The sequence below is a fragment of the Hippopotamus amphibius genome, chromosome 17 (genome assembly GCF_030028045.1).
Source record: "Hippopotamus amphibius kiboko isolate mHipAmp2 chromosome 17, mHipAmp2.hap2, whole genome shotgun sequence".
Taxonomy (NCBI): Eukaryota; Metazoa; Chordata; class Mammalia; order Artiodactyla; family Hippopotamidae; genus Hippopotamus; species Hippopotamus amphibius.
In genome coordinates, this window is record NC_080202.1 from 37,895,515 (window position 1) to 37,920,519 (window position 25,005).

The 25,005-nt window shown below is 41.0% G+C and overlaps 1 protein-coding gene, 1 long non-coding RNA gene and 1 pseudogene across 3 annotated transcripts in view; 2 read left to right on the plus strand and 1 right to left on the minus strand.

The window, feature by feature from the left end:
• Positions 1-49: 49 nt before the first annotated feature.
• LOC130839998 (uncharacterized) lies at positions 50-23,700 on the plus strand. Of its 2 annotated transcripts, XR_009049949.1 has the most exons (5): positions 50-4,490; positions 5,249-5,382; positions 6,366-6,683; positions 11,133-11,192; positions 23,568-23,700. It is a non-coding gene; the product is annotated as an uncharacterized LOC130839998 (long non-coding RNA). The 2 variants fall into 2 exon arrangements; XR_009049948.1 differs by lacking the exon at positions 6,366-6,683.
• Positions 11,308-12,775, plus strand: LOC130839997 (2-iminobutanoate/2-iminopropanoate deaminase-like; annotated as a pseudogene).
• Positions 22,377-25,005, minus strand: part of NPEPPS (aminopeptidase puromycin sensitive) — a 95,812-nt gene continuing 93,183 nt past the window's right edge. Inside the window, exon 23 of the mRNA XM_057714925.1 lies at positions 22,377-23,886. Coding sequence (XP_057570908.1) covers positions 23,734-23,886 — 153 coding nt within the window. The 3' untranslated portion in view covers positions 22,377-23,733. The remainder of the gene's footprint in view (positions 23,887-25,005) is intronic.

Sequence of the window (25,005 nt, forward strand, 5' to 3'; positions counted from 1 at the left end):
GCAACTTCCAATTTGCAGATGTGGAAACTGAAGCCCAGAGAGGGTATGCAACTCGTCCAAGGTTACTCAGCCGGTTAGTGGCCTGATTGGGACTGGACTCAAGCTCTCCTGAGCGCCCTTGGGCTTACATGCAACTCCTCCAAGGAGGCGAATGCTGATGCAGTCCTTTTAGACCTATTTATGGTTTGAGGCCTGTGCCGTTATAAGGTCTAACTTATGTGGGGTGGACAGTTGGATTCGTTTTAGACCCTATCCATAGCTCTCAGGTACTTGAAAGAATAGAAGTGTTTCATCCTGCCATCACAACCGTGAACCAGAACGAATGTGTGTACAGCCATGAAGGATCCTGGTTCTTAGCCTTTTTTAGTTATAAGCTCTCAAAGAAAGTAATGAAAACTTTTCTGTAGCAAAATGCACATAAAGAAAGTGTGCATACGGTTTCTTGACTTCCCCTCACACTGGTACAGGAGCTCCAGGGGGAGAACTTCCTGAATTGTTACATTTTCACCATATTGACCTAGGGTTAATTGAATGCAGCTAGCTTATAGAGCTCTTTACCATATAGCTTGAGTTTGTGGAAAAATTGCAACTCTGTTCTTGCTGAGAAGTTCCAACCAAGAGTTAGCAAGTTTCCTCGTGGTCTAGTGGTTAGGATTTGGTGCTTTCACTGTCATGGCCTGAGTTCAATCCCTGGTTGGGGAACTGAGATTCCACAAGCCACGCAATGTGCAAAAAAAAAAAAAAAAAATTAGGTTGGCCAACTCCCTTTAATCCTTAAAAAAGGAGGAAGAGGTCTTTCTCTGCCAGAAAGATCTGCAGTTCTAAAATTGGAAGTGTGGGGACACCGTTCCTTACCCATTCTGTGACTAGCTGATTTCCCATGGTTTAGTAGTCCTTCTAATCTCAGCCTTTTGCTTCATCTATCAGGTGATGAAGAACTGCCCTGTGTATAACTTTATTAGGAATCAGTGAAGGTTAAGTGAGATGATGTCCATGAAAATCTTTGGATCATCTTTATGAGGATTACCCATATGATCCACAGTTCTGTTTCACTCCAAGCCAACTTTCTCCTGTCTTCTTATCAGTTTGCTGAGACACCTCCTCTACGTAACATCAGTCATGATATGATATTACTAGTGAGGGCAAATGGATTTTTAAAGTAGCTGGAATAACATGCTGGGAAGATAAATGTTTTGCAGCAAAGTTCCAGTCAAACGTAAGATCCTTACCACAACCAACTGAAATGATTTTTTAGTTGAGCTGTAGGTGCTATGTAGTCGCTATCAAAAGCACTCAACGCTGTCATGCATTCAAGAGATGCTCCTGAGGCACTATAATGTGAGTGTTTAGCACTCAGACTCCAGAAACTGACTGCCTTAGTTCATAACCCAACTCCGCCACTTCTTAGCTTGTGTGATTTACTTTGCTTTTATGTAAAATGGGGCTAGTAATTGTACCTGTCTCATAAATAGCTTTTGGGAGGTCTTAGTGAGTTGATACATGTTAAGTACTAGTAACACTGCCTGGCATATTGTATGTGTTATATATATATGTACATTGGGTATTTTCTGTTTAGCGTGTGTTTTGTACTAAGGGAATGGTTCTTGGTCCTTGGCCTATTAGGGAAGAAAGACTTTAATCAGTTAATTTCACAAACAGATGTAAACTTGTAAAAGTGGGAGATGCCAAGGAATCACCCAGCCAGGAGGCTCAGGGAAAGAAAGTGTACCTGAGAAAGGAAGGAGTTATTCAGGTGAAGAAGGGAATAACAACATGTGCAAAGGCCCTGTGGTGGGAGGGAGCTTGGGGATTATAAGGAACTGCAGGAAGGCCAGTATGCCCAAAGTATAGGGAACAAGGAATTGAGATAAAGCTAGAGTGTTGAGTAAGGGAAAGACCATATGAGGCCCTTGCATGCCATGCAAATGCTTCTGTCTATATCCTAAGACCAAAGGGCAGCTAATCAAAGGTTTTAAAAAGGTTGGTGGTTGTAATGTGAGATTAAGACTGGAAAGAGGGACGAGCAGATGCAAGGAAACCAATTAGGAGGCCATTGCAGTAATCCAGATATGAGATGTTATTTGTAGAAAGGAGAAGGGTAGAAGTAATAGTGGAAATAGGGATAGATTTTGAACTTGGTAATTAATTAGAAGGAGAGGGAGGTGTTACTCGTGCTTGCTAGATTTCTGGATGGTGATGCCATTTGCAGTGTTTACCAAGCACGAGGAATTGGAGGCCATGTGGTTTAGCAGAATGTGGAGAGATGCACAGGGTCTTTTGGTTGTATTTCTTGAGCTGTGTATGGGGTACATGGGTTTTAATATGCTATTCTCTATAACAGGAGTATTCATGTCCAGTGAACAAAATCTGAAACTAAAGAGAGAAACTGAATTTCAGTCTTACTCTGCCACTTCCTGCTGTTTGATACTGAACAAGTTGCTTAACCTCTTAGACCTGTGAAATGGGAGAATCTCTGCCACACCACTCGGTGGTCTGAGCATGAATGGGAGCTGTGAAGTGCTTGGTGCAAATGTCTCATGCTGGGAGATGTTCACCAGTATCTGTTAGACACGTGAATTAGTGAATGGATGAGATCAGATGGCATTCCCTGGCTCAGTCCCCCCACTAAGCCACCATGCTTATGTGTGTGGAGACTGGCTGTGAGGGGAGAAGCAGTTAGGCTGTGACCTGATGCCTTTTCCTCCTGAGCAAAGCTGGCTGACCTCGGAGGGGCACATGCAACACGTCTTTATGGGTCGTGAGAAGTGACGGTCTAGCTTTGTAAAAGGCACTTTATAACTTCCTTCACCCTGTTTTCCAGTGTTATTCACACTAGCGCTCATGTGTACCGTTGGTCCAATCAAGCCGGCCATATCATTTCATCCTGCATAAGTGCTCAGCACTATTTTAGGCCTGTCCCCTGCCTAGAGTTCCATCCTTGTCTCTCCCAGTCTTCAAGTCATGCACAAGTTTGTTACTTTGTTCATTCATTCATCTACATGAATTTATTAGATGTACCCCCCCACCTCCCAGATTATTGCAGTTTATAACATGGGGATGGGATAAAGTCCATAAGAAAGGTTCAAACCAGATGCTGTCATGGAGCTTAAATATCAGAGGAGGAGGAGAGATTTTTTTTCCTGGTTTATGAGAATGCTTAGTAGACAAGGGGGCTTTGAGCTGAACTTTGAAGGATTGGAGAACTTTGTAAATATAGAGATTGCAGTGAAGCCTTCTCTAAGGCAGTGGACATTTATATCTTCACTTACTAACAGGGTGATCTTGAGAATGCTTATTCGATGCCTTTGTGTCTCAGTTTCCTCACCTGTAAAATGGGGATAATAGTTTTAGCCAGGGTTGGCTTATGGGTATGAGACTTGTACAGTCACACAGATGCTTAGAAATGCTGGCCCCTCACTTGGTTTAATGCTCTGCTGTCACCATGTTGAACTTCTTAATAATTTTTAAACAAGTGGCCCTGCAACGTGTGTCCTGATCTTGCCTCGTAGGGATTATTGCAGAGTCCTGAGAAGAGGGCCTGGCAGTGATGAGGGTTCAGTAAACGCTAGCTGTTATTGTTATTATCCTCTGAACTCTTATAACAGTATAGCTCCCAGTGCACCTCATGGTTTATTTAACTTTTAAATAATCAACAGATTTGTTTTGTTTTGTTTTTGTCTTTGTTTTTTTTCTTTAAAAACTTTTATTGAGATACAATTGACATACAATAAATTGCATATATGTAAAGTGCACAATTTGATTTTTTTTTCTTATTAGTAATGCATATATGGCAATCCCAATCTCCCAATTCATTACCCCCACAAACCCCTGCGCTTTCCCCACTTGGTGTCCATATGTTTGTTCTCTACATCTGTGTCTCTATTTCTGCCTTGCAAACCGGTGGATTTGTACCATTTTTCTATATTCGGCATATATGTGTTAATGTACGATATTTGTTTTTCTCTTTCTGACTCACTTCACTCTTTATGACAGTCTCTAGGTCCATCCATGTCTCTACAAATGTCCCAATTTCGTTCCTTTTTACAGCAATCAACAGATATTTTTGAGTGCCTATTCTGTAAAGGTACTGGATGGGTCACAAGGATGAATAGGACAGTACTTCCTCCCCTAGTTGGCAGAATAAAGCATGTATTTTAAACATACTGATTAGTAATAAATAATAAAATATGTCATATGACAAGTATAGAAATTTTTAAAAAATAGATTTTGGGGCTCCACCTTTAGAGAATCTTATTGGTAGCTCTGGTGTGGGGCTTCAGAATCAGTTCCCCAGGTGATTTTATTTTATTTTTTCTTAAGATTTTTTTTTAAAAAGTGTGGACCATTTTTAAAGTCTTTATTGAATTTGTTACAATATTGCTTCTGTTTTACATTTTGGTGTTTTGCCGGTGAGGCACGTGGGATCTCTGCACCCCCTGCATTGGAAGGTGAGGTCTTAACTACTGGACTGCCAGGGAAGTCCTCCCCAGGTGATTTTAATGAACAGGCAAGTTTTAAACAGTGGGTATTAACTCCAGGGAGGTCATGTGGAATAGAGGCAGAAAGCTTGGCATTGGAGTTGGTCAGGCTGGGGTTCAAGTGTTGCCATCTACCAGGTGTGTTACTTTGCATAAGTTACTTAGCTTCTCGGTTTCCTCATTTGTAAACATTAAAACCACACTATAAAGGTTAAATTTTAAGATGGTTGAAAAAGCTGAGCACATAGTGGACACTTAATTATGGGTTTTTTTCTCTAGGGGGGAGATGGTATCCCAGGAAGGGGCAGTCACAGAGGGCTTCCTGGAAGAGAGGATAATCCACCCCCATACAAGCAGTATGGTTTGGATGGGGAGAAAGGCTTCTGATTACACACTCTAGCAATAGTCCAGATTAGGTGAATATTAGAGGAATACTAAGTCACAAAATAATTGATGGGATTTAGTGGCTAATTAGATACAGAGGAGAGAGAAGAATGAAAGGTGAATCCTAGGTCTCCAGCCTTGGGTATTTTTGAGAGTAGTCATTTTAAAAACAAGATCATGTATAGGAGCTGAGTTGGTGCAGGAAGGTGGGGTAGAGGTTGGGGGAGGGGCCATGTGTATCCAATTTTAGAAACATTTAGTCTTTAAGGTCATAAGGGGACAACCAAGGGAAACTGTGTGTGTGTGTGTATATATATATATGTATAAAATGTATATGTATTTTGTTTTTTTATTTTATTTCTTTCTTTTTTGCCTGGGCCGCCCAGCTTGACGGATCTTAGTTCCCTGACCAAGGATTGAACCCGGGCTCCCCAGGCAGTGGAAGCGCCGAGTCCTAACCACTGGACCACCGGGAATTCCCAGAAACTACATTCTTGGTTGGGATTTGGGAGAAAGGCTGGTGCGTGGGAAATAAGAAGTTAGAAGTTAATAGATCAGAAATAATCATTCAACTCCCAAGAATAAATTATGTCTTGAAGAACATTCCATAAAGAGAGAAAGAATAGCATAAAATTTTGGAATTGGAAATGGGGTTACGAACTAGTAGGCAGTAAAAGTGAGAGGGAGAAGAGAAGGAGCAGCAGAGGTAGAAGAAAAAGTGGGCGAGTGGACTGTTCATAGCTGTGGTGGTCTGAATAATGTTCCCCAAAAGATGTCCAGGTGCTAATCCCTGGAACCCAAGAATATGTTATTTTACCTGGCAAAAGGGACTTTGCAGCTGTGGTTAAATTAAGGTTTTTGTAGTGGGCAGATTATCCTGGATTGTCTGGGTGGACCCAGTGTAATCACAAAGGTCCTTAGAAGAAGAAGACAGGAGGATGAGAGTCAGAAAAGGAGATGTGATGACAGAGGTAAAGGTCTGAGTGATGTGGGGCCAATGAGCATGTCGGCAGCCTCTGGAAGTTGGAAGAGGCAAGGAATAGATTCTCCCTTAGAGCTTGCAGAAGGAGCACAGTTCTGCTGACCCATTTTAGACTTCTTTCAGAACTGTAAGAGAAGAAATTTGTGTTGCTCCAAGCCACTGAGGTTGTAGTAATTTGTTATAGCAGCAATAGGAAACGAATGCAGTAGTTAACAACTGAAAACAACCTAAATACAGTGATAGATTGGTTAAATAAGTTACAACACATTAGGATGATGGACTATTATAATTGTAGTTAGCCATTAAAAATTATGCTATAGAAGATAATCTAATCATGTGGGAAATGTTCATCATAGATTGCCAAGTACAAAAAGCGAGTTAAATTATTGTAGGTATTTATGTGAAAAGTTCATCAGGAGGTATACTTAAGAGTCATGCATTTTCCTCACTGACTGTATGTATGGTATACCTCAATAAAAAAGTTTTGCAGATTGCATGTAGATGTCCTGTTTTGTTCAAAGGAGAGAAGCATGGTGGACTTCTCTGGTGGTCTAGTTGTAAAGAATCCCCCTACCAGTGCAGGGGATGCAGATTGGATCCCTGGTCGGGGAGCTAAGATCCCACATGCTGCAGGGCAACTAAGGCTGAGTGCTACAGCTACTGAGCTGCCGCACCTCAACTAGAGAGCGTGCTGCAAGCTACAGAGCCCACACGCCCTGGAGGCTGCGTGCCACCAGAGAAGAGAAAACCTGTATGCTACAACTAGAGAGAAGCCCGCATGCTGCAACAAAGAGCCTGAGTGCTGCAACTGTATGTTCCAGTTTTTCTTCAGTGAACAGGTATTACTTCTTTTGATCAAAAAATGTATTTTAAAAATTAGTTTTTAAAAATCGAAGAAAAATGGTAGGGAGAAAGTCTGAAGAAGCTCAAGGACAAGAGTCCTGCAGCACCTGGCACAACCAAGCCTCTATAAACAATTTTCTGAAAATAGGTGATTTTTTTTGGGGGGGTGGGGTGCCACGCCTCGCAGCATGTGGGATCTTAGGTCCCTGACAAGGGATCGAATCTGTGCCCCCTGCATTGGAAGCTCAAGAGTCTTAACCACTGGACCACCAGGGAAGTCCCAATAGGTGATTTTTTAAAAAATCGTATCCCCCCCACACCCAAAGCAGAAAGGGACTTAGTATTGGGGACACAGAAAGAAGGAAGAAGGAGAAGAAAAAAAAAAGGCAAGAATATAGAGATAAAAGCTTCCTGGATCCTGAGTTAGGAGTGCCTCCGAGAGAAGTGAGGGGAGTGAAGCAGATTGTCTGGTCTTACCCCTGCCACCTCCTGTGTTTTGCCAAAGAGTCTGGAGACAGACTGCTTTCCCCTTTCATTTATTCAGTCCTCCTTTTTTTCCTTCCTTTGTTTCCTTCCTTTCTTTCTTTCGCTGCGTTGGGTCTTTGTTGCTGCACGACGGCTTTCTCTAGTCACAGCGAGCGGGGGCTACTCTTTATTGCAGTGCGTGGGCTTCTCATTGCATATGCTTCTCGTTGCAGAGCACAGGCTCTAGGCATGCGGGCTTCAGTAGTAGTTGTGCACAGGCTCTAGAGTGCAGGCTCAGTAGTTGTGGCGCACGGGCTTTAGTTACTCCTTGGCATGTGGGATCTTCCCAGACCAGGGAACAAATCTGTCCCCTGCATTGGCAGGTGGATTCTTAACCATGCCCTACCAGAGAAGTCCCTGTTGTTTTTCTAATTCTCAAAGTAATACATGCTTCTCACTGGAGAAATTTGAAAAGCGTGAAGAGTTAAGCAGAAATCATTTATAATCCCAAATTATATCCACCACTGAAATATTGGCATACTTCTCAACATAGTTCAATTTTAAAGGAAAGTCAAAGTATTACTATGTAACATTTTTGTCCCCCCCCCCCCCCAAAAAAAAGGTGCTTTTAAGAATTTTAAATTGGTTCAGCTCATTGTCAGGTAGCATTAAAAAATAGTATGAACGAAACATAATTTGGACTGGCTCTGAGTGGGTTTTTATACTGGTAGTGCAGTGGAGAAGTAAGTGAAGCCTTTTAACATTGACTTAAGCTTTTAAAAAAGTACCAGTAGAATAAGGTACAAATTGAAAATCATTGAAGTATGCCCAGTGGGTCACAAACCCTGAGGCTTACCGAGGCCTCTCTTCCTGCCCAGGTGTTACAGGGAATCCTGTCTTCTGGGCTAGCGGTCTTCTTTCTGTTCTTTTTTTCTTTATTTGATTGAGTACATATTCAATTTTGATTATCTGCTTTGTTGTTTTGGGAAAAACCCAGGTCTTTTCCTCTTGTGTGTCTCCTTTATTCTCACAATAGTTTCTGTCATCAGTTGTGTGGGGGTTTTCTCCCAGCAAGCAATTCTCTGACACTGAGGGTCCGTTTAACTCAATTCTGACACTGTCTACCTGGAGATAGATCCCATAGATTAAGGGCGCAGTCCTGAGAGACTGCCCCCCTCCCCTTCAGATGCCAATCATAAGTAGTAGGCCTCCAAGTTTACCCACAACTTCTGTCTGACTTGACTACAAATCTGAGGCTTCTGTGACCCCCTTTTTGGGATCTGTTAATTTGCTAGAGCGGCTCACAGAACTTGGAAACACATTTACCAGTTTATTAAAGGATATGATAAAGGATACAGATGAAGAGCCAGATGCAGAGATACATACATAGGGTGAGGTCTGGGAGGGTCTGAGCACAGGAGCTGCTGTCCCCATGGAGCTGGGCGTGCATCACCCCCAGGTGTTCACTTACCTGGAAGCTCCTGAACCGCCTACTAGTAGGATTTTTATAGGGACTTCCTCATGTAGGCATGATCAGTTATTAACTCCATTTCCAGCCTCTCTCCCCTCTTTAGAGAAGTTGGGGATAAGAGGCAGGGCTGAAGATTCCAAGGTTCTAATTATGGCTTGGTCTTTCTGGTGACCAGCTGCCATCCAGGAGCCCATCCAGAGTCATCTCATTAGGACAAAAGATGCTCCTCGTATTAGCACTTGAAATTACAAGGGTTTCAGGAGCCCTGTGTCAAGGATGGGGTAAAAGACCAAATATTAGAACAAGAGAGGCTCCTAGTACTCTTATCACTTAGGATATTACAAGGGTTTTAGGAACTATGTACCAGGAACCCCGGGGAAGCAATTAATATGTGTATTTTTTTCTGTTATCTCACATTTGTACATTTTGTATACATATATATCTTTTGGTCCCTATTAGACTATAACTCAAGGTTTCTCAACCTTGGTGCCATTAATATTTTGGACCAAATTATTAATTCTTTGCTGTGGGGAGCTGTCCTGTGCACAGCAGGATTTTTAAGCAACATCCTTGCCAGTAGCACACCCCCTCAAACCCTGACAATCAAAAAATCTCTCCAGACTTTGCGAGTTGTCCCATGGTGGCAGAAATCACTCTCCTACCCCTGCAGCTGAGAACCACTGCTCCTTGAGGTCAGATTTGTTATAAATTCCTGTATACCACCTAGTAAGTTTACTGTCCAAACAGTATCATTGTCTCATAAGAATAATAGCTAATATTTATAAAGCCTTTACTCTTTGTACTGTTCTAAGATTTTTACATATATTAACTCATTTAATCTACACAACAATCCTATGAGATAGGTACTATTATGCCCTTTTCTATAGTCAAGGAACTAAGCCTCAAAGAGGTTAGGTTAATTGTTCAAGGTCACCCACCTAGGAAGTAACTCCTGGGGTTTGTCTAACCTATGTAGTCCAGCTGCAGTTTTGCTATCAACCACTTTGCTATCTACTGCTTTTAAATACAAAGAAAAAAATTAAGTCATTAAAAAACAAAAAAGCCAGGGAATTCCCGATCCCACATACCGCGTGGCACGGCCAAAAAAAAAAGCTGATCCTTGTCCTTCTGTCTACAGAATTTGCATAGGGAAACACGTAAAAATAAAATTTCCTATTCTGCTGTTTTCGGGAAACAGCCAATGATTTTGCCATGTTGCTAAAATCTTATCAATTGTTTGAATGGATGCCTCATATTCTGTCAAGAAGGTAGACAATACCATGACCAGTCCCTTCTTATTGGGCATTTTGATTATTGCTAATATTTAATTCAAAGCATTATAATCAATTTTTAAAGTATAATTTACAGGCAATAAAGTGCATCCATTTTAAGGGTACAGTTTGATAAGTTGTTTTTTTAATTTAATTTTTTTTTTAGCTGCATTGGGTCTTTGTTGCTGCGTGTGGGCTTTTAGCTAGTTTTGGCAAGTGGGGGCTACTCTTCATTGAGATGTGCGGGCTTCTCATCGCAGTGGCTTCTTTTGTTGTGGAGCACGGGCTCTAGGCACGCGGGCTTCAGTTGTTGTGGCTCTCGGGCTTAGTGGTTCCATGGCATGTAGGATCTTCCCCAACCAGGGATCGATCCCAAGTCCCCTGCATTGGCAGGCAGAGTCTTAACCACTGCGCCACCAGGAAAGTCCTGTTTAAGTTTTGACAAAGGTATAAACCCATGCTACGACCAAAACAAGATAGGACATTTTCATCACCTTTGCTCTTTTCTGTAGTGGTGTGCCGAAGCTGGCTAATACCCTGGTACCAGCTCAGGAGAACAAATTTTATGTACATCTCTTCTCAAATCTACATTTAGTGATGTCACATTAGTAGCTCAGAAATGACCATGGTGGGAATATTTCCACACAGAAATTGGTAAAGTGCCACAAATCAGGGCTTTAAAACAATTTTTTTAGAACCAGTTTTCCAGTTTACCACAGCTTATGTCCCTTTGCAGTCAAATCTCCATCTTAGAACCACAGTCTGCTTTCTGCCATCTTTCTTCTGTATTTTTGTTTGTTTGTTTTGTCTTTTTTTTGGCACACGGGCTTAGTTGCTCGGTGGCATGTGGGATCTTCCTGGAGCTGGGATCGAACCCGTGACCTCTGCATTGGCAGGCTGATTCTTAACCACTGCACCACCTAGGAAGTCCTTTCTTTTGTATTTTTAAAGAATTCTAAGGACTTCCCTAGTGGTCCAGTGGTTAAGACTCTGTGCTTTCAACACAGGGGGCACAGGTTTGATCCCTGAACGAGGAACTAAGATCCCACATGCAGCGCAGCGTGGCCAAAATATAAATTAAAAAGAAAAAAAAATTCTATAAATAAAATCATGTAGCATGTGCTCTTTTGTGCCTAGCTTCTTTTGCTCAGCTTTTTTTTTCTTTTTTTTTTTGATATTTATCAATATTGTTGCACATAGCAATAGTTCATTCCTTTTCATTGTATTCCATTGTACAGATATACAGCTGGGCCAGAGCCTTTATTTTGGTTTCCACAGGGAGGAACAGCAAAAGCAAGGTAAGCAGGTTTAAGATTGGCTACTTTAATAATTTCAGTGGACCTTGGGGCATAGGGACTGTCTCTGGTTGTCTGGTATCTGGTGCTGGAGTGATTAGGGCAGAGGAATCGTAACTCTGATTGTGAGAGCCTGATAAAAACAGGTGGTTGGAATAAGGGGTTTGGATTGGTTGGCTTGTATATAAAAGGTGCACTGGCAGGGGAGTGGTTTATTATCTCTAACAATTGGCTAGCGCTGGGAGGGGCAGCCTGTCCAGGACTAACAAGGCCCCAAGATGTCAAATACAGAAGAATTTTAAAAACATGATTAATACACCTTGTTGAGAGGTTAATCAAGAAAGAATCTGGAGTCCCGTAAGACGTGAGTAGGAGCAGTGTACTGGATGGTTGTCTCTGAGGGTGGCAAGGGGACAGGATGAGCCATGTCCTCTTTGATCAGAAAGGTGATCAGCACCACGAAAGCCCCAGTGGCCAGTGGTCCCTACAGTCAGGCTGTGTTAGTCGACAGGACCGTTTACATTTCAGAGCAGCTGAGCATGGACCCTGCAAGTGGACAGCTTGTGCCAGGAGGGGTGGCAGAAGAGGCTAAACAAGCTCTTACAAACTTGGGTGAAATTCTGAAAGCTGCAGACTGTGACTTCACAAATGTGGTAAAAGCAACTGTTTTCCTGGTTGACATAAATGACTGTAGTACTGTCAATGACACCTACAAATAATATTTCCGGAGTAGTTTCCCTGCAAGAGCTGCTTACCAGATTGCCCAAAGGAGGCCGTGTTGAGATCGAAGCAGTGGCTGTCTAAGGATTGACAGCATCACTCTGAGTGGGCCCAGTGTTATTTAGTCTGGAATTTTAATAATATTTTTAAATTAATGTCTTAATTTTTACAATCTTTGTTGGAAACTGTAAGGTTGACTGAAACATTTGAAGTTATTGTGGAAATACCATCTTCTAAGAGGAACTGAACATGAATTGAAGATTAATGATGAATCTAGTTGCTGATGTTATAAATTATACTTCTATAACACTCATTAGTGGATATAGGAAAAGAGACACACATTACATAGTTCCTCAGAAAAATAAAAGTAAAGGGAAATAAAATGAAGGAGAGATGAGTTACTATTGAGTAAAGTTAAAGCATTTGTTTGAATGGTAGAGGTAAAGGAGAAGAAAATGGACCAATTTTTATATAGATAATATTTTTCTAATGGAAATAAAATAGCACGCAGATTTTCCTTGGTGTGGTTCTATTCACTTGTTTTTTAACAGTTTAATGTGTACACTAAATCCCATTACCTAAATAAAGGTGGGGGAACTATGAAAAAAAAGAAAGAATCTGAACTCTGGGATGCTAAGCATCGCTGAAACAAGACTACATAACAGATAGTGAGACCTGGCCCCCTTGTCACACTCGGCCCTAAGATTCTCCTAGTCAAGCTAATACCCTTCAATCAGTAGATTGGAGGATCCTTTGGGAAAACTGATCAGCTCAAGAAGAAATACCTATAGATGTTATAGTAGTCTCCTAGGGCTGCTATAGCAAATTACCAAAACCTTGGTAGCTTAAAATAAAATAAATTTATTCTGTCAGTTCTGGAAGTCTGAAGTCTGAAATCAGTCAAGTCTGAAAGCATGTCAGCAGGGCCGCATCGCCCCTGGAGGCTCTGAGGGCATTTCTTTCTCTACCTCTCCCAGCCCCTGGCGGCTCCAGGCTCTTTGGCTTGTAGCAGCATCACTGCGACCTGCCTGCATCTTCACATAACTTTCTCCTCGTCTCTCTGCGGCTCTCCTCTTATAGACACTTGTTATTGGGTTTAGGGCCCACCCAGATAATATAGGGTGGTCTTATCTTAAAATCCTTAACTTAGTTACATCTGCAAAGACCTTTTTTTCCAGATAAGGTCACATTCGCAGATTATGGGGATTAGGATGTGGACATATCTTTTGGGGGGGACACTATTCAACCCACTAAGAGCTGAGAGTACCAAGTGAAAATCAGCTCACTATAGTAATGTCCACCAACTGTGAAGCCCTGTCTCATGAACACAGAGCTTCCAGAAAATTTTAGTGCCTCAATCTTTTTTGTTTTTTAATTTACTTATTTATTGGCTGCGTTGGGTCTTCATTGCTGCACGTGGGCTTTCTGTCGTTGCGGAAAGCGGGGGGTACTCTTCATTGCGGTGCACGGGCTTCTCATCTTGTTGCAGAGCACAGGCTCTAGGCGCATGGGCTTCAGTAGTTGAGGCACGTGGGCTCAATAGTCGTGGCACGAGGGCTCTAGAGCGCAGGCTCAGTAGTTGTGGTGCACGGGCTTAATTGCTCCGTGGCATGTGGGATCTTCCCAGACCAGGGATCGAACCCATGTCCCCTGCATTGGCAGGCGGATTCTTAACCACTGCACCACCAGGGAAGTTCTGTGCCTCAGTCTTAAACATGAATGGACTGTCAAGGATCACCAGGTAGTTGAAGAAATTCTCTAACATGAAAGACAGAGACCAAACAAATAAACAAGAACAAAGGAACTTAGAGAATACAGAAACAGCACAGACACCAGAACAAAACAAAATATAACGTAAAAAAAGGATGATAGATATTCTCAGATATGGAGAAATTACATCCATGAAATAAGAGCAGAAGGGTGTGTGTGTGTGTGTATATATATATATATATAAACATTAGGGAATAAAACAGATCTTAAAAATATGTTAACCAATAACTTCAATCAAAGGGTTGGGAGATAAAATTGAGAAAATATCCCTTTTTAAAAAAAAGCTGGGGAATTCGCTGGCGGTCCAGTGGTTAGGACTGTGCTCACTGCTGAGGCCCGGGTTCAGTCCCTGGTCGGGAAACTAAGATCCCACAAGCAGCACAGTGTTATCTCCTGACCCCCGCCTCCAGAAAAAAAAAAAAAACTGGAAAATAGGCATGAAAAGATTTTTATAAGTTAGAAGTCGCTCGGGAATTAGAGAGAAATAGAGAAGAGTGGAGGGAAAGCAGTCATCGAAGCAATGATTCGAGAAATCAAATCAGAGCTGAATGGCCTACATCTCCAGAATGAGAAGCCCACTGAGTGCCCAACATGATGGATGGAAAAGAAATCAGAAATTTCAGGTCATTGGGTAAATAGAGAAAGGTTACTAAAACCTTCCAAGAGAAAAAGCAGTTAACCTTCAAAGGAACAGCCGTCAGAATGATACTGTGCTTCCCATCAGCCATGCTGGAAGACAGTGGAGGAATGCTTTCGAATTATTTATGACCTATAACTTTATGACTTAGCCAAATTGTGAATTCAGTAAAGTAAGCGTATTTTCAAATGTGTGAAATATTTTTTCTTTTTTTAAAATATTTATTTATTTGATTGTGCCAGGTCCTAGTTATGGCAGGCGGGCTCCTTAGTTGCGGCTCGAAAGATCCTTAATTGTGGCATGCATGTGGGATCTAGTTCTCTGATCAGGGATCGAACCTGAGCCCCCTGCACTGGGAGCATGGAGTCTTATCCACTGTGCCACCAGGGAAGTCCCTGATATGTAAAATCTTAAAGAATTTTACTTCCTACCCATGTACCCTTTCTCTGGAAGTGACTGGAGGATGTGATACACCAAAATGAGAGAATAAATCAAGAAAGAGGAAGACCTGTGATCCTGGAAACAGGATATTCAGCAGAGGTGAGAAAGGAAGAGAATCCTCAAGATGATGAGATGAAATCCCGGGGTGACATAACCTGGCTACAGGCCTTTGAGAGTAATCAGTCAGGACGGGGCAGGAGGCCGGAAGGCCCCAGAAGGGACGTCTCCAAGAAATCAGATGAAGTGAATAGAGGAAAAAGGTACACTTCTGGTGATGGTGGAGAAAAAATACATTATAGGAACATGGAAAACTAAGCAAAAAAAATTTTTTTTGTTTTGTTTTTAATTAATGGTTAACTCCAGGAAAAAAATGTGTTAAAAAACTGAAAAAGAAACAAAGCTTAATCATAGTAGATGATTAGCATGGCTGTGGAGATATTTATGGAGGCGTCATTGTGTCAACAGGGTATGGGTGTTGATCTCCACCAGCCCCAGCACTTGTGGACTCTCCTTCTTGTAGATTGCCTTCCAGCCAGCAGGAGTGGCCTTTGTTCCAGCTCCCCCGGGCTGCTTTTGTTTAAATGGGAATTGAGTTAATTAAATTAGTAAATTAACATATTAATAGATTAAATTAATTGCTGAATTAAAATATCAATAAAAATGAGTAAGCAATACACACACACATTTTTTTTTCTATTTTAGACTAAACACCTTGAAAAGATTATCAAGCTTTAAACTTGTATTCTAACTAATTTGAGACTTTTGATTTACCCAAACAACATGTAGTGTATACCCAACCTTCATCCCATTAATAGGGAAGTTAAGTTGTATATATTTGAATCTGGCATATGTTATAACCTGTGACACATTATATTGTAAATTTTTTTCTAATTCCATTTTTATTTTTTCCACTAGATTGTGAGCAGTTTGAGGGCAGGCTCTTGTTCTTTCCTCTGTAAGGTTCTGGCACTTAACACAGGCCTTCTATTTTATTTTATTTTTTAATCTAAGATTCAGTCACCACAGAGACCACAGTTTGAGCTGATGACCACACCTAATATTTGCAGAGCATTCAGTTGCTTACACAGCACTATCACATCTGTCTGCCCCATACTGAGGCTGGGGTTTTTATTGTTCTTTCTTCTACCCTCCATTTTGCAGAAGAGGATATGAGTTCCAGAGAGTGCCTTGCTGAAGGTCACACAAGTCAGTGTTGGAGCCTCTAGCAGAACTCAGGTCTCCTGACACCTACTGATGCATTAAAAAGCTTTTTAAAAAGTTGTGATTAAAAAAAATTACCGTCAACCATTTTTAAGTGTATAGTTTGGTAGTTTTAAGTATGGTCACATGGTTGTGTAACAGATCTCTAGAACTTACTCATCTTGCAAAACTGAAAATCTGTTTCCACTGAACAACAACTCTCTCCTTTCCCCTCATCCTTGCCCCTGGCAGCTACCATTCTTCTTTCTGTCTATGAATTTGAGTACTTGAGATACCTTCTGTAAGTGGAATCACACAGTATATGTCTCCTTGTGATTGGCTTATTTCACTTAGCACACGTCCTCGAGGTTCAACCATTTCGTCCCTTAAGGCTGAACAATATTACATTGTATGTAGCACATTTTGTTTATCCATTCATCCATCAATGGACACTTGGGTTGCTTCCACCTTCTAGCTATTTTGAATAATGCTGCTGTGAGCATGGTTGTAGACATATCTCTTAGAGATCTTGCTTTCAGTTCCTTTGGATATATACCCGGAAGTGGAATTCCAGTAATGCATTTTTTAAATTCTCTATCTCATTCCAAAAATGATTTGAGGCCACTGTCCCAGCACCTTCATAAGTATTTAAAAAAAAAAAAGTTTTGAATTTTAAATGAATGAACAAAGGAGCCAGAATGGAACAAAGGGGACCACAGAAAGGAGAGGCCTAAGAGAAGTCTGGTGGAATAAAGCTTTTTACCTTTACCCTCGGGAAGTAGCTGCAAATAATTAAGATTCACCAGAGATGGACTGGAGTGGCCAAGGCTTGTTTTCTCATCTACACAAAGGTCTCCAAAACATTCCCAACATTGCATTCAAACAGAGTAAGCCCTATGCATACAAGAGGGTCACAAAGGAGGGATTTGGTATTCATGATACCTGGTCTGTATGGGGGCAGGTGCACAAACTCAGATACTCTGGGCCTGTCATGGGACCTTCATACAAGATCTAGTCAGGGTGGGGACTGTGGTATATAGTATGCTGGTCATAAGTCTGTACTCAGCTCCAGACATTGATGTCAGATCTTCTGATTTTTCAAGAAAAGCTAGATACACCTGAAACTAACACAATACTGTAAATCAACTGTACTCCAATAAAAATAAAAAACAAAGCTGAAAATCTGGACTTTTATGTGAAATGTCATGATTTTTTAAAGCTGGCATTTAAATTTTCAAAAATTTAAAAGGCATTGTGGGGAGGGTGGGGGGGAGTCGAGGGAGGGCGGGAATACGGGGATATGTGTATAAAAGCAGATGATTGAACTTGGTGCAGCCCCCCCAAAATAATAAATAAAATTTAAAAAATAAATAAATAAAAGGCATTGTGTAAGTCAAAGAATACAAGTTTGCAACCTCTAGTGTGTGGTACTGTGGAGCATTCATGGTAGTGACCTCTGGGGAAGAATTGTGTCTGGTTTGTTTGACCAGAGGTAGGAAGAGGTTAATGGGGCCTAAATCAAATGCCTGCACCTGCAAAAACTCTGCCCTTCTGTCCTTGGGTAAAGTTTAATATGTTGCAGGCAGAGAGGAAATGGCCTAAAATGAACCATTAAGTTCTCCAGGTAGCATTTCTGTGCCCGTCAGATAGGAGGGCCCCCAGTTTCGCATCGTTTCTGTGAGATTCGTTTGTGCCTACTTCACAGAACCACTGTAAAAATAAAATGTCAGAGATTCGGAAAGGTGTTGAATTTTTCCTAAAATGTAATGCAGGTGCTAACTGGGATAATTATCTTGCCATGAAGCGCTCAGAAGAGTGTAATGTTTTGAGAACGATGACAGCTTCTACAAAAGCTGACCTAGGAGATGCTGGGCCCCAGCTCTGGCTGGAAGAAATGAAGGGGAAAGAATGTTCTGTTCTGCTCTGGTGGGTTTGAGAAGGAGGCAGAATGCTGATCTTTTCTGAAAGTGGTGTTGGGGAATCAGTGTGGAGTTGAGAAACACTCATGGCCATAAATGGTGTGATCCTGCTCCAAACAGCTGAGCTCACGCCTGGCTTCATGAACCTCACACTGAAAACTTCAACTGAAATAGACTTCTGACCTTGCCATCAGTTCCCTCGAGTAAGTCAGGGTTTTGTACTTTATAGGCTATTTCAGGGACTTCCCTGGCGGTCCAGTGGTTAAGACTCCTCACTTCCACTGCAGGGGGGTACTGGTGGGAGAACTAAGATCCTGCAATCTGCATGGCATGGTCAAAACAAAGGAAAGAAAAAAAAAAAAAAGACTATTTCATATTCCCACTTAGGAGATTTGAACTATTACTTCTATTACTTAAGAAAGCAGCACTGCTTATTATTACTACTAATAATATTATAATGTTAGTAATGTTCCTATCATGCTTTATAACTTTCAGAGACCTTTCACTTGCATTCTTCTCCCTTTGTTTCTTGGTAACTCTCACTTTATAGATAAGGAACTGATGGTTCCCATTGTCCTTTAGCTGAAGTTTAGAATCTTCAGTGTGGCCTAAGTCTCTCCCTAATCTGGGTCTTGCCTACCTCTCCAGATCCGTTTCACTACCTTGCCAAGACCTCTCTTTGTTCCAGCTATTCTGGATTCCTTTTGATTCTTGAAATAGGTCAGTTTCTCTCCAGCCATAGGCCTTGCATTGCACGTGCTGTTGCTTCCACCTAGGACACTCCTTCCTGTCCTCTTCGCCTGGCTAGCAACTACTCATCTTTTGGGTCTTAGTTTAACACTATTTCTTCGTGGGAGCCTTTGCTGAACATTGAGGCTGCGTTGGACTCCCCAGTAATATCCTCTTATACCACCCGGCACTTCCCATTCCAAAGACTCATCGCACTTCAGGTTACTCATTCAATAGTTCTTGTTCCTGCTAGATTGTAAGCTCCATGAAGCAGAAACCAAATCTGCCTTAATAATTGATTCTGTAGTCTCAGTGCCTTGTATAATATACTTCTGCTCTGAAAACTTTTGCAATGAGTCTGCTGTCTGGATTCCATACCCATGGAACTAACACATCAGAACCTTGCCTTCAAGTCCAGTACTGTGGGGCTTTTCTGACAGGCTTCTTCTGCTATTTCAGTAAACCAAGGTCCTTTGATTAGCGCCCAAAATGCACACCTCCCACACCAAATAGCAGGTTGTGAGGTTAGAGCACAGTGCCACTGTATTCTTTGTTAACGACTAGAAAAGGCTGGTGCTCTTCTCACCTCTTTTGTTTCTGTGTTGCTCACTTAGGAATGAGAACCTTTGCCCAGCATCCTCTGGGGCGGTCAAGGGTGGATCACAGATGACAGGGACGTTAAAGCATCTCAGGTCTTTCCTTGGTTTGGTGCACCCTTGGGTCGTTGATAGTTGGGTGGTACATTTGTTTTACTTGCCGGAAGCAGTGAGGTATAGTTACCAAATTAATGGTGCAAGCATATGAATGGAAGGAAAACTGGCTCAAGCTGGCGAGGCAGGCGTTAAGCAGGTAAGCAGGGTCCAGTGGGAGGAACTCATGGCCTCATTTCAACAGCTGCAGCAAGCTTAAGTCCCTGCAGGTTTTCAAGCCAGCTACATCTCTCCTCAGCACAGTCTTTGTGAAATCTGTCACCATGTAACTTCCTCAGTCCGGTTCATGGTGATCAAAATTTGTGGCTAAATACCCAGGCAGTGGTGTATAAGGTTGCAAATGTTAGTTCCAAATATAGTGCAGTTCACATCACCAGTGAGGAAAGAACATTGAGTGAATTCATTACATGAACCACTTAAACTAACTGAGCCCAAGAGCTTAAAGCCACATTCCTCAAATATGTGTGCTCCACAAAACTGGCACTTAGTGTCGGGCAGTCAGGCTGGAAAACATTCGTGAACCAAAGAATCTAAACAAGAAATGCTCTCAAGGCACACATTTGCCAGTTGTTGCTTTGTTCTCAAGTCATCTTTGGTGGTGAGCTCCCTGACTTAGAGCATGACATCAGGGGTGTAGGTCTGAGCCTGGCACACTTAGCTTCATAAGGCAAAGACTGAAAATGTGTGGCACTGGTTACAAAGGGGAATAGGCAAAGGGGGCACAGCCTGTCTTCATTACTAAAAATAATTAAATGCATAGAGTATAAAAACATAGCTGCCCCAAACTTATCTGTTAATCACGATTGTCTTTGGGAGGTGGGTTTATAAGAAGGGATAGTCACTTTCTAGGGTTTTTTCCCCCTTAAAAATTTGGAAAATGGATATGTATTACATTTGTGAACAGAATTAAAATTTTAAATGGATACAATGTTCTCAGATGAATATTGCAAATTGTTACAGTGAGGTTGGTAAAGAAAAGCATAGACTATGGCATTATTTTCTACCATACACAAAAAATACACTTGCATATACTAGATGTAGAACAGGGTGAACTTTCTTTGGTGATGGATATGACCTATATCTGTGCTGCCCAATATGGTAGCCATTAGCCATGGGCGGCTACTGAGCGTTTGAAACGTGGCTAGTGCAGCTGAGGAACTTATTTTTTAAATTGAAACTTAAATGGCTGCATATGGCTAGTGGCTACTGTATTTGGACACACGGGTCTAGAACCTTCCATTTACAGGGAATAAGATTGTCAGCAGGGGCAGGGAGAGACCAGATTTGGTAGCCAAGAGATCTTCTGTGAGTCATGTACTGTTATGCTGTCTATGCAATAGAGAGAGTCTGTGTCCTCTAGGATTGTTATAAGAATGAAGTGAGAGGACGCACTTCTTTACACTTATAAAGGCCACAGCATTAACGTCATCCTACCACACCTTCACATTCTCCTGACTTTAAGTGCTCCATTGACAGAAGAGGGAACTGACCTATTAGAAAAGCAACAGTCATCTCACCCATCCTCATTCATCTTAAATATTTTAAATGTTTGGTATTTTTTTCTTATGAGCTGTTTCTCTACACCTCTTCTCTATTATCTTGTATTCTATGTTGTCTTGAGACTTCTCCCATTGAACTGTCAGCCATTCAGTATACTGTTAATTTCTTTACAAGTCTAATAAGCATTAAGAAGAGTATATCCATAAGATTTGTATATATAATACAAGGTAGATAATCACCCCCCTAGTAAATTAGAGTGGATTAAAATTGTAGTGTAATATAATATACTTGTACAATTTGACAAATTTATGATAAAGGTTAAGGTTGTTTGGGGGTGAGAGGAGGCAGCTGTCTCAGAGGACCATACTAGTATGATCAGCCAAACCATGGCAAGATGTAATTTTTTTTCTTTCTTGGTTGTCATTTTAATTGGTGTATAGCATGTCTGCTGGCAGCTGCTGGCAGCTTCCTGAGAGAGCACAGATTATGATAGTAAGCTATGTTCCTTCTCTGCTGCTAATTCCACCCCAACGTTGGACCAGAAGTTCAGCAGTGAAAGCTACAGCTGCCAGATATCAGCGATGAAATCAGAGGAGCAGAGTTCTTTATAAATAGCAGAAATAACCCAATCGATCTTCCTTCCTGACACTGCCATCTACCATGAAGTTTGCCCTCAGTCATAGCGTTAGGGCAACCAGTCCTCTGATTTGGTGTCCTAGGGAAAGCAGTTGTTTGGCCCAATGTTTCATTAACATCAGGGTCTCCTGTCTCTCTGTCGCATTTGAAACCAAACACCTCAACCACTCTACCTGCACTAGGGTTGGTACAAGAAAGCATGGTCCATCTTGGGTGGGTATTTTGCATTACCACAAAAGGTAAGAGAGTCCTATGAAAAACAACTCTGAGATCCTAAAACTAGCATCTAGTAAGAGGAGATTAAATTCTCATCAGCTGACTTATTCAGTCAAAAATGATGCTGTAAGTATAGATTCAATATTATAAATATATTACCAAAAGCTTGTTTTTATTTTCTTGCTGAGAAAAAAATTACTAACCCTACAAATGTGGCTCCAAGTCCAGGACTCATTTGGATAATGGAGTCCTATGAAGATATCCAGTACAACCTCTTCCCCAACATAATTCAAACTGGTAAACCATTATACACAAAACTTGCATGTATGCTGAAACTAAAATAACTTTTTTCCAGAATTTGATTGTGAGTTCTTTCATTAAAGCAGAATAAGAGTCTTTTTGGTGCCCCTGCTTTGCTGGTGCCTTAAGCACATGCCTAGATAGAAGGAAGCCTCAATAAATGGGAACTGGGAGGCTCAAGTTAACTCCTGAATGCTGACTCTAAGGAGCTATAAGAGACTTTTGATTTAATCCAGAACTAATTTAGAAGGAATCTTAGGATTTTTCTGGTTAGGTACTATTCATTAGGAATTCAGCAACTGGATTTTCTTAGACTTGAAAAATATCCCATGGTAGTAAAACTTCTTGTAATCCTACTGAATGATAGGGAAAGTTTTAGTTGCTTATCGGAGAGAATAAAGGACATCAGGACATCAATTTCACATTGACATTTTTATTAACGCCAACTGTTTTTTAATTATTATTTTTTTTAAAACAATAGCACAAAAATGTTTCAAGGAAGCAGTCTCACAATCTGATGACCTTCTGAAATACAGTTAAGCCACACCAAATATGAATTCCTGTTAATAACACACAAAAATATTTTTGTTAAAGAAAAAGAAAAGAAAAAAGGTAGGGAAAGAGGAAAGGAATGAGATTTAGAGTTAAAACTCACTGGATTAGGTTGGTGAGGATTGTTAGTAGGATACACTGTGGAAGCAGAGTAGCACACACAGGCTTATAGTCTTTGTTGTTTTTTAAACCAGTTACGACTAACACATAGGCCTTGCAGCAGTTACCACTGACTTCTTACATGCCCAAAATGAACCAGGGGAAGCCAGTGTTGATGCTGTCATAAAGAGGTTCAACAGTTGGCCTGTGAGAAAACCAAGACCTTCAGAAAGGCCTGGATGAAAACCTTTCATTTCTATTGTCTCACCTATATGCATTTCAGGGTTCTTAAAAGTCATCTTAAAAAAGAAAGAAAAAATAATGTATATCAGTTTCTCTTATTTAATGTGGCTATAAAAGATGTTTCCTTATTATTTCTTTATCTCTAAGAAGGACACCGGGGTGGTGGGTTGGGGATGGAACTAAAGGGAGGAAAAAACCCAGACCAGGATAAGTTTTTTTTTAATTTTTTTTTCTTTTCTGTTTGTTTGTTTTGCCAAGGGGTCACACAGAAGGGAAGGCAAGGAGGAAAACTACAATCCTCAGTTCAGATTGAGTTATGCAGGAAAATATATCTTCCTGATCAGTCCCCATGCCAAAAAAAAAAAAACAAAACCCCACTTGAGATTATGCACAGACTCTATGTTATACCAGCTATCAATCAGCCTTTCATGTTTAACATCCCCAGCAATGGACACTACCCTTGGCTTGTAGGCTGCTTGTACGACCCACTTAACAAAAATCCTCTTTACCCAGAAGCCTCTAGTTTCCTTTTGGTAGGTTATAAAAACAGAACATCTGTCATTACCAGGAGAGTGTTAAATACTTTTAACCACTGACAAGGCTTCAAGGAAGTTTCACAGTTTCATTATGCTCTATTTTATTACTATCATATTTACATTTTTATTTTTATTTTTTTGCTGAATTGCTGATTTTCCTTTTTCAATAGAATTTAATTCTGGAGTGTGAGCAGGAACCAGTTAACTACATTCATTGTCCAACCCCCACTGGCTTGAAAGAAGACTCCAAATTCTTGGCATATGAATCAGCTGTTCGGTCGCTCCACCTTATCCCTGCGCGAAGCCGCAGAACCGCCACAGTGGAAGGCTGCGGGTTCATGCTGTGGGTGGTGAGGCCTTTCGCTGAAGGAGGTACTGGTGGATGCTCTCAGCGTCACGCTTTAGCCAAGCAGCATTCAGCAAGATATTTTCACAACACTGCTGGATGGTACGCTCAGCTGAAGGAGCTGGGTGACTCTCGAAGAAAGCCTGGTATAAAACAACCCAGAATGCAGGATCATAACTAGCAATTGTAAGAAGCTAATATCACAGGTCATGAAAAAATACCCACTGTCTATAAAGGATTCATAAACTTCACTCCTAAAAATTTACCACTGCCACTTCTAGGCTAAAAGAAAACAAAGCAGCTCCTTGAACCTGCCTACAGGAATTCTCCCCCAAATATAATATATGCTTAAAACCTAATCAGAAGTTAATAGCAAAGACACAGAACCTACGGCCTTTCTTTTAGGTTCACTGTCCAACCAGCAAAAAAAAATAAAAAAGAATATCAAGGACCTACTCTGTTCCAGGCCCTCTGTGTTAGTTACTTCATCTAAACAACAATCTTATCACCTCATTTTACAGATGAGACTGGCTCACAGGGGTTAAAAAACCTGCTTGAAGCCTAGGCTTTGGAATCAGCCTTGGGACTTGATCTAGGCTCCATCACGTACTAACCTGTGACTGAATAAGTTAACTGCTCTAAGTCTATTTTCTCATCTATGAGAAATTATTGCTTCCAAAGATTAGAGACAGCTCATGTAAACAACACAATACTTAGGACAGAGTAGTTAAGGACTCAACACCTTTTGGCTGCTTCAAATAAAGATTAATTTGTAAGGGATGATAAAACTAAAGCTTAAATTGCTGCTATATTCTAATAATTTAAAATTTTATAGATTCACTTTTTCATACAATAAACTACTTCAGAGTTTATTGTAATTTTCACAATGCTTATTGATTAAAGGTTGAATAAACCATTTTCTAATGAAGTACACCTGGTTTCATAGAAAATACCAACCAGCAAAATAGGGATCTTTCCTTTGAACTAGTCATCACAGGTATATAAGAAAGAATGACTAATTCGTCAGATTAAGTCTAGACCTTTTAGAAGTCAATAGCTTTATTTACATGGATGACAATGGCTCCTGCTCTAAGGCTCCTATCACAGTTGGGTTCTTAGGGCCTGAGTAAGATACAAGACTTCCTCTTATTCTACCTCAACAAACAGCATGACTATTTACATATGAGAAACCTGGGAATTATCCTTGACTCTTCTTCTTCCTCCTCCCGATCCCAATCCGTTCACAACACAGAGAAGCCACT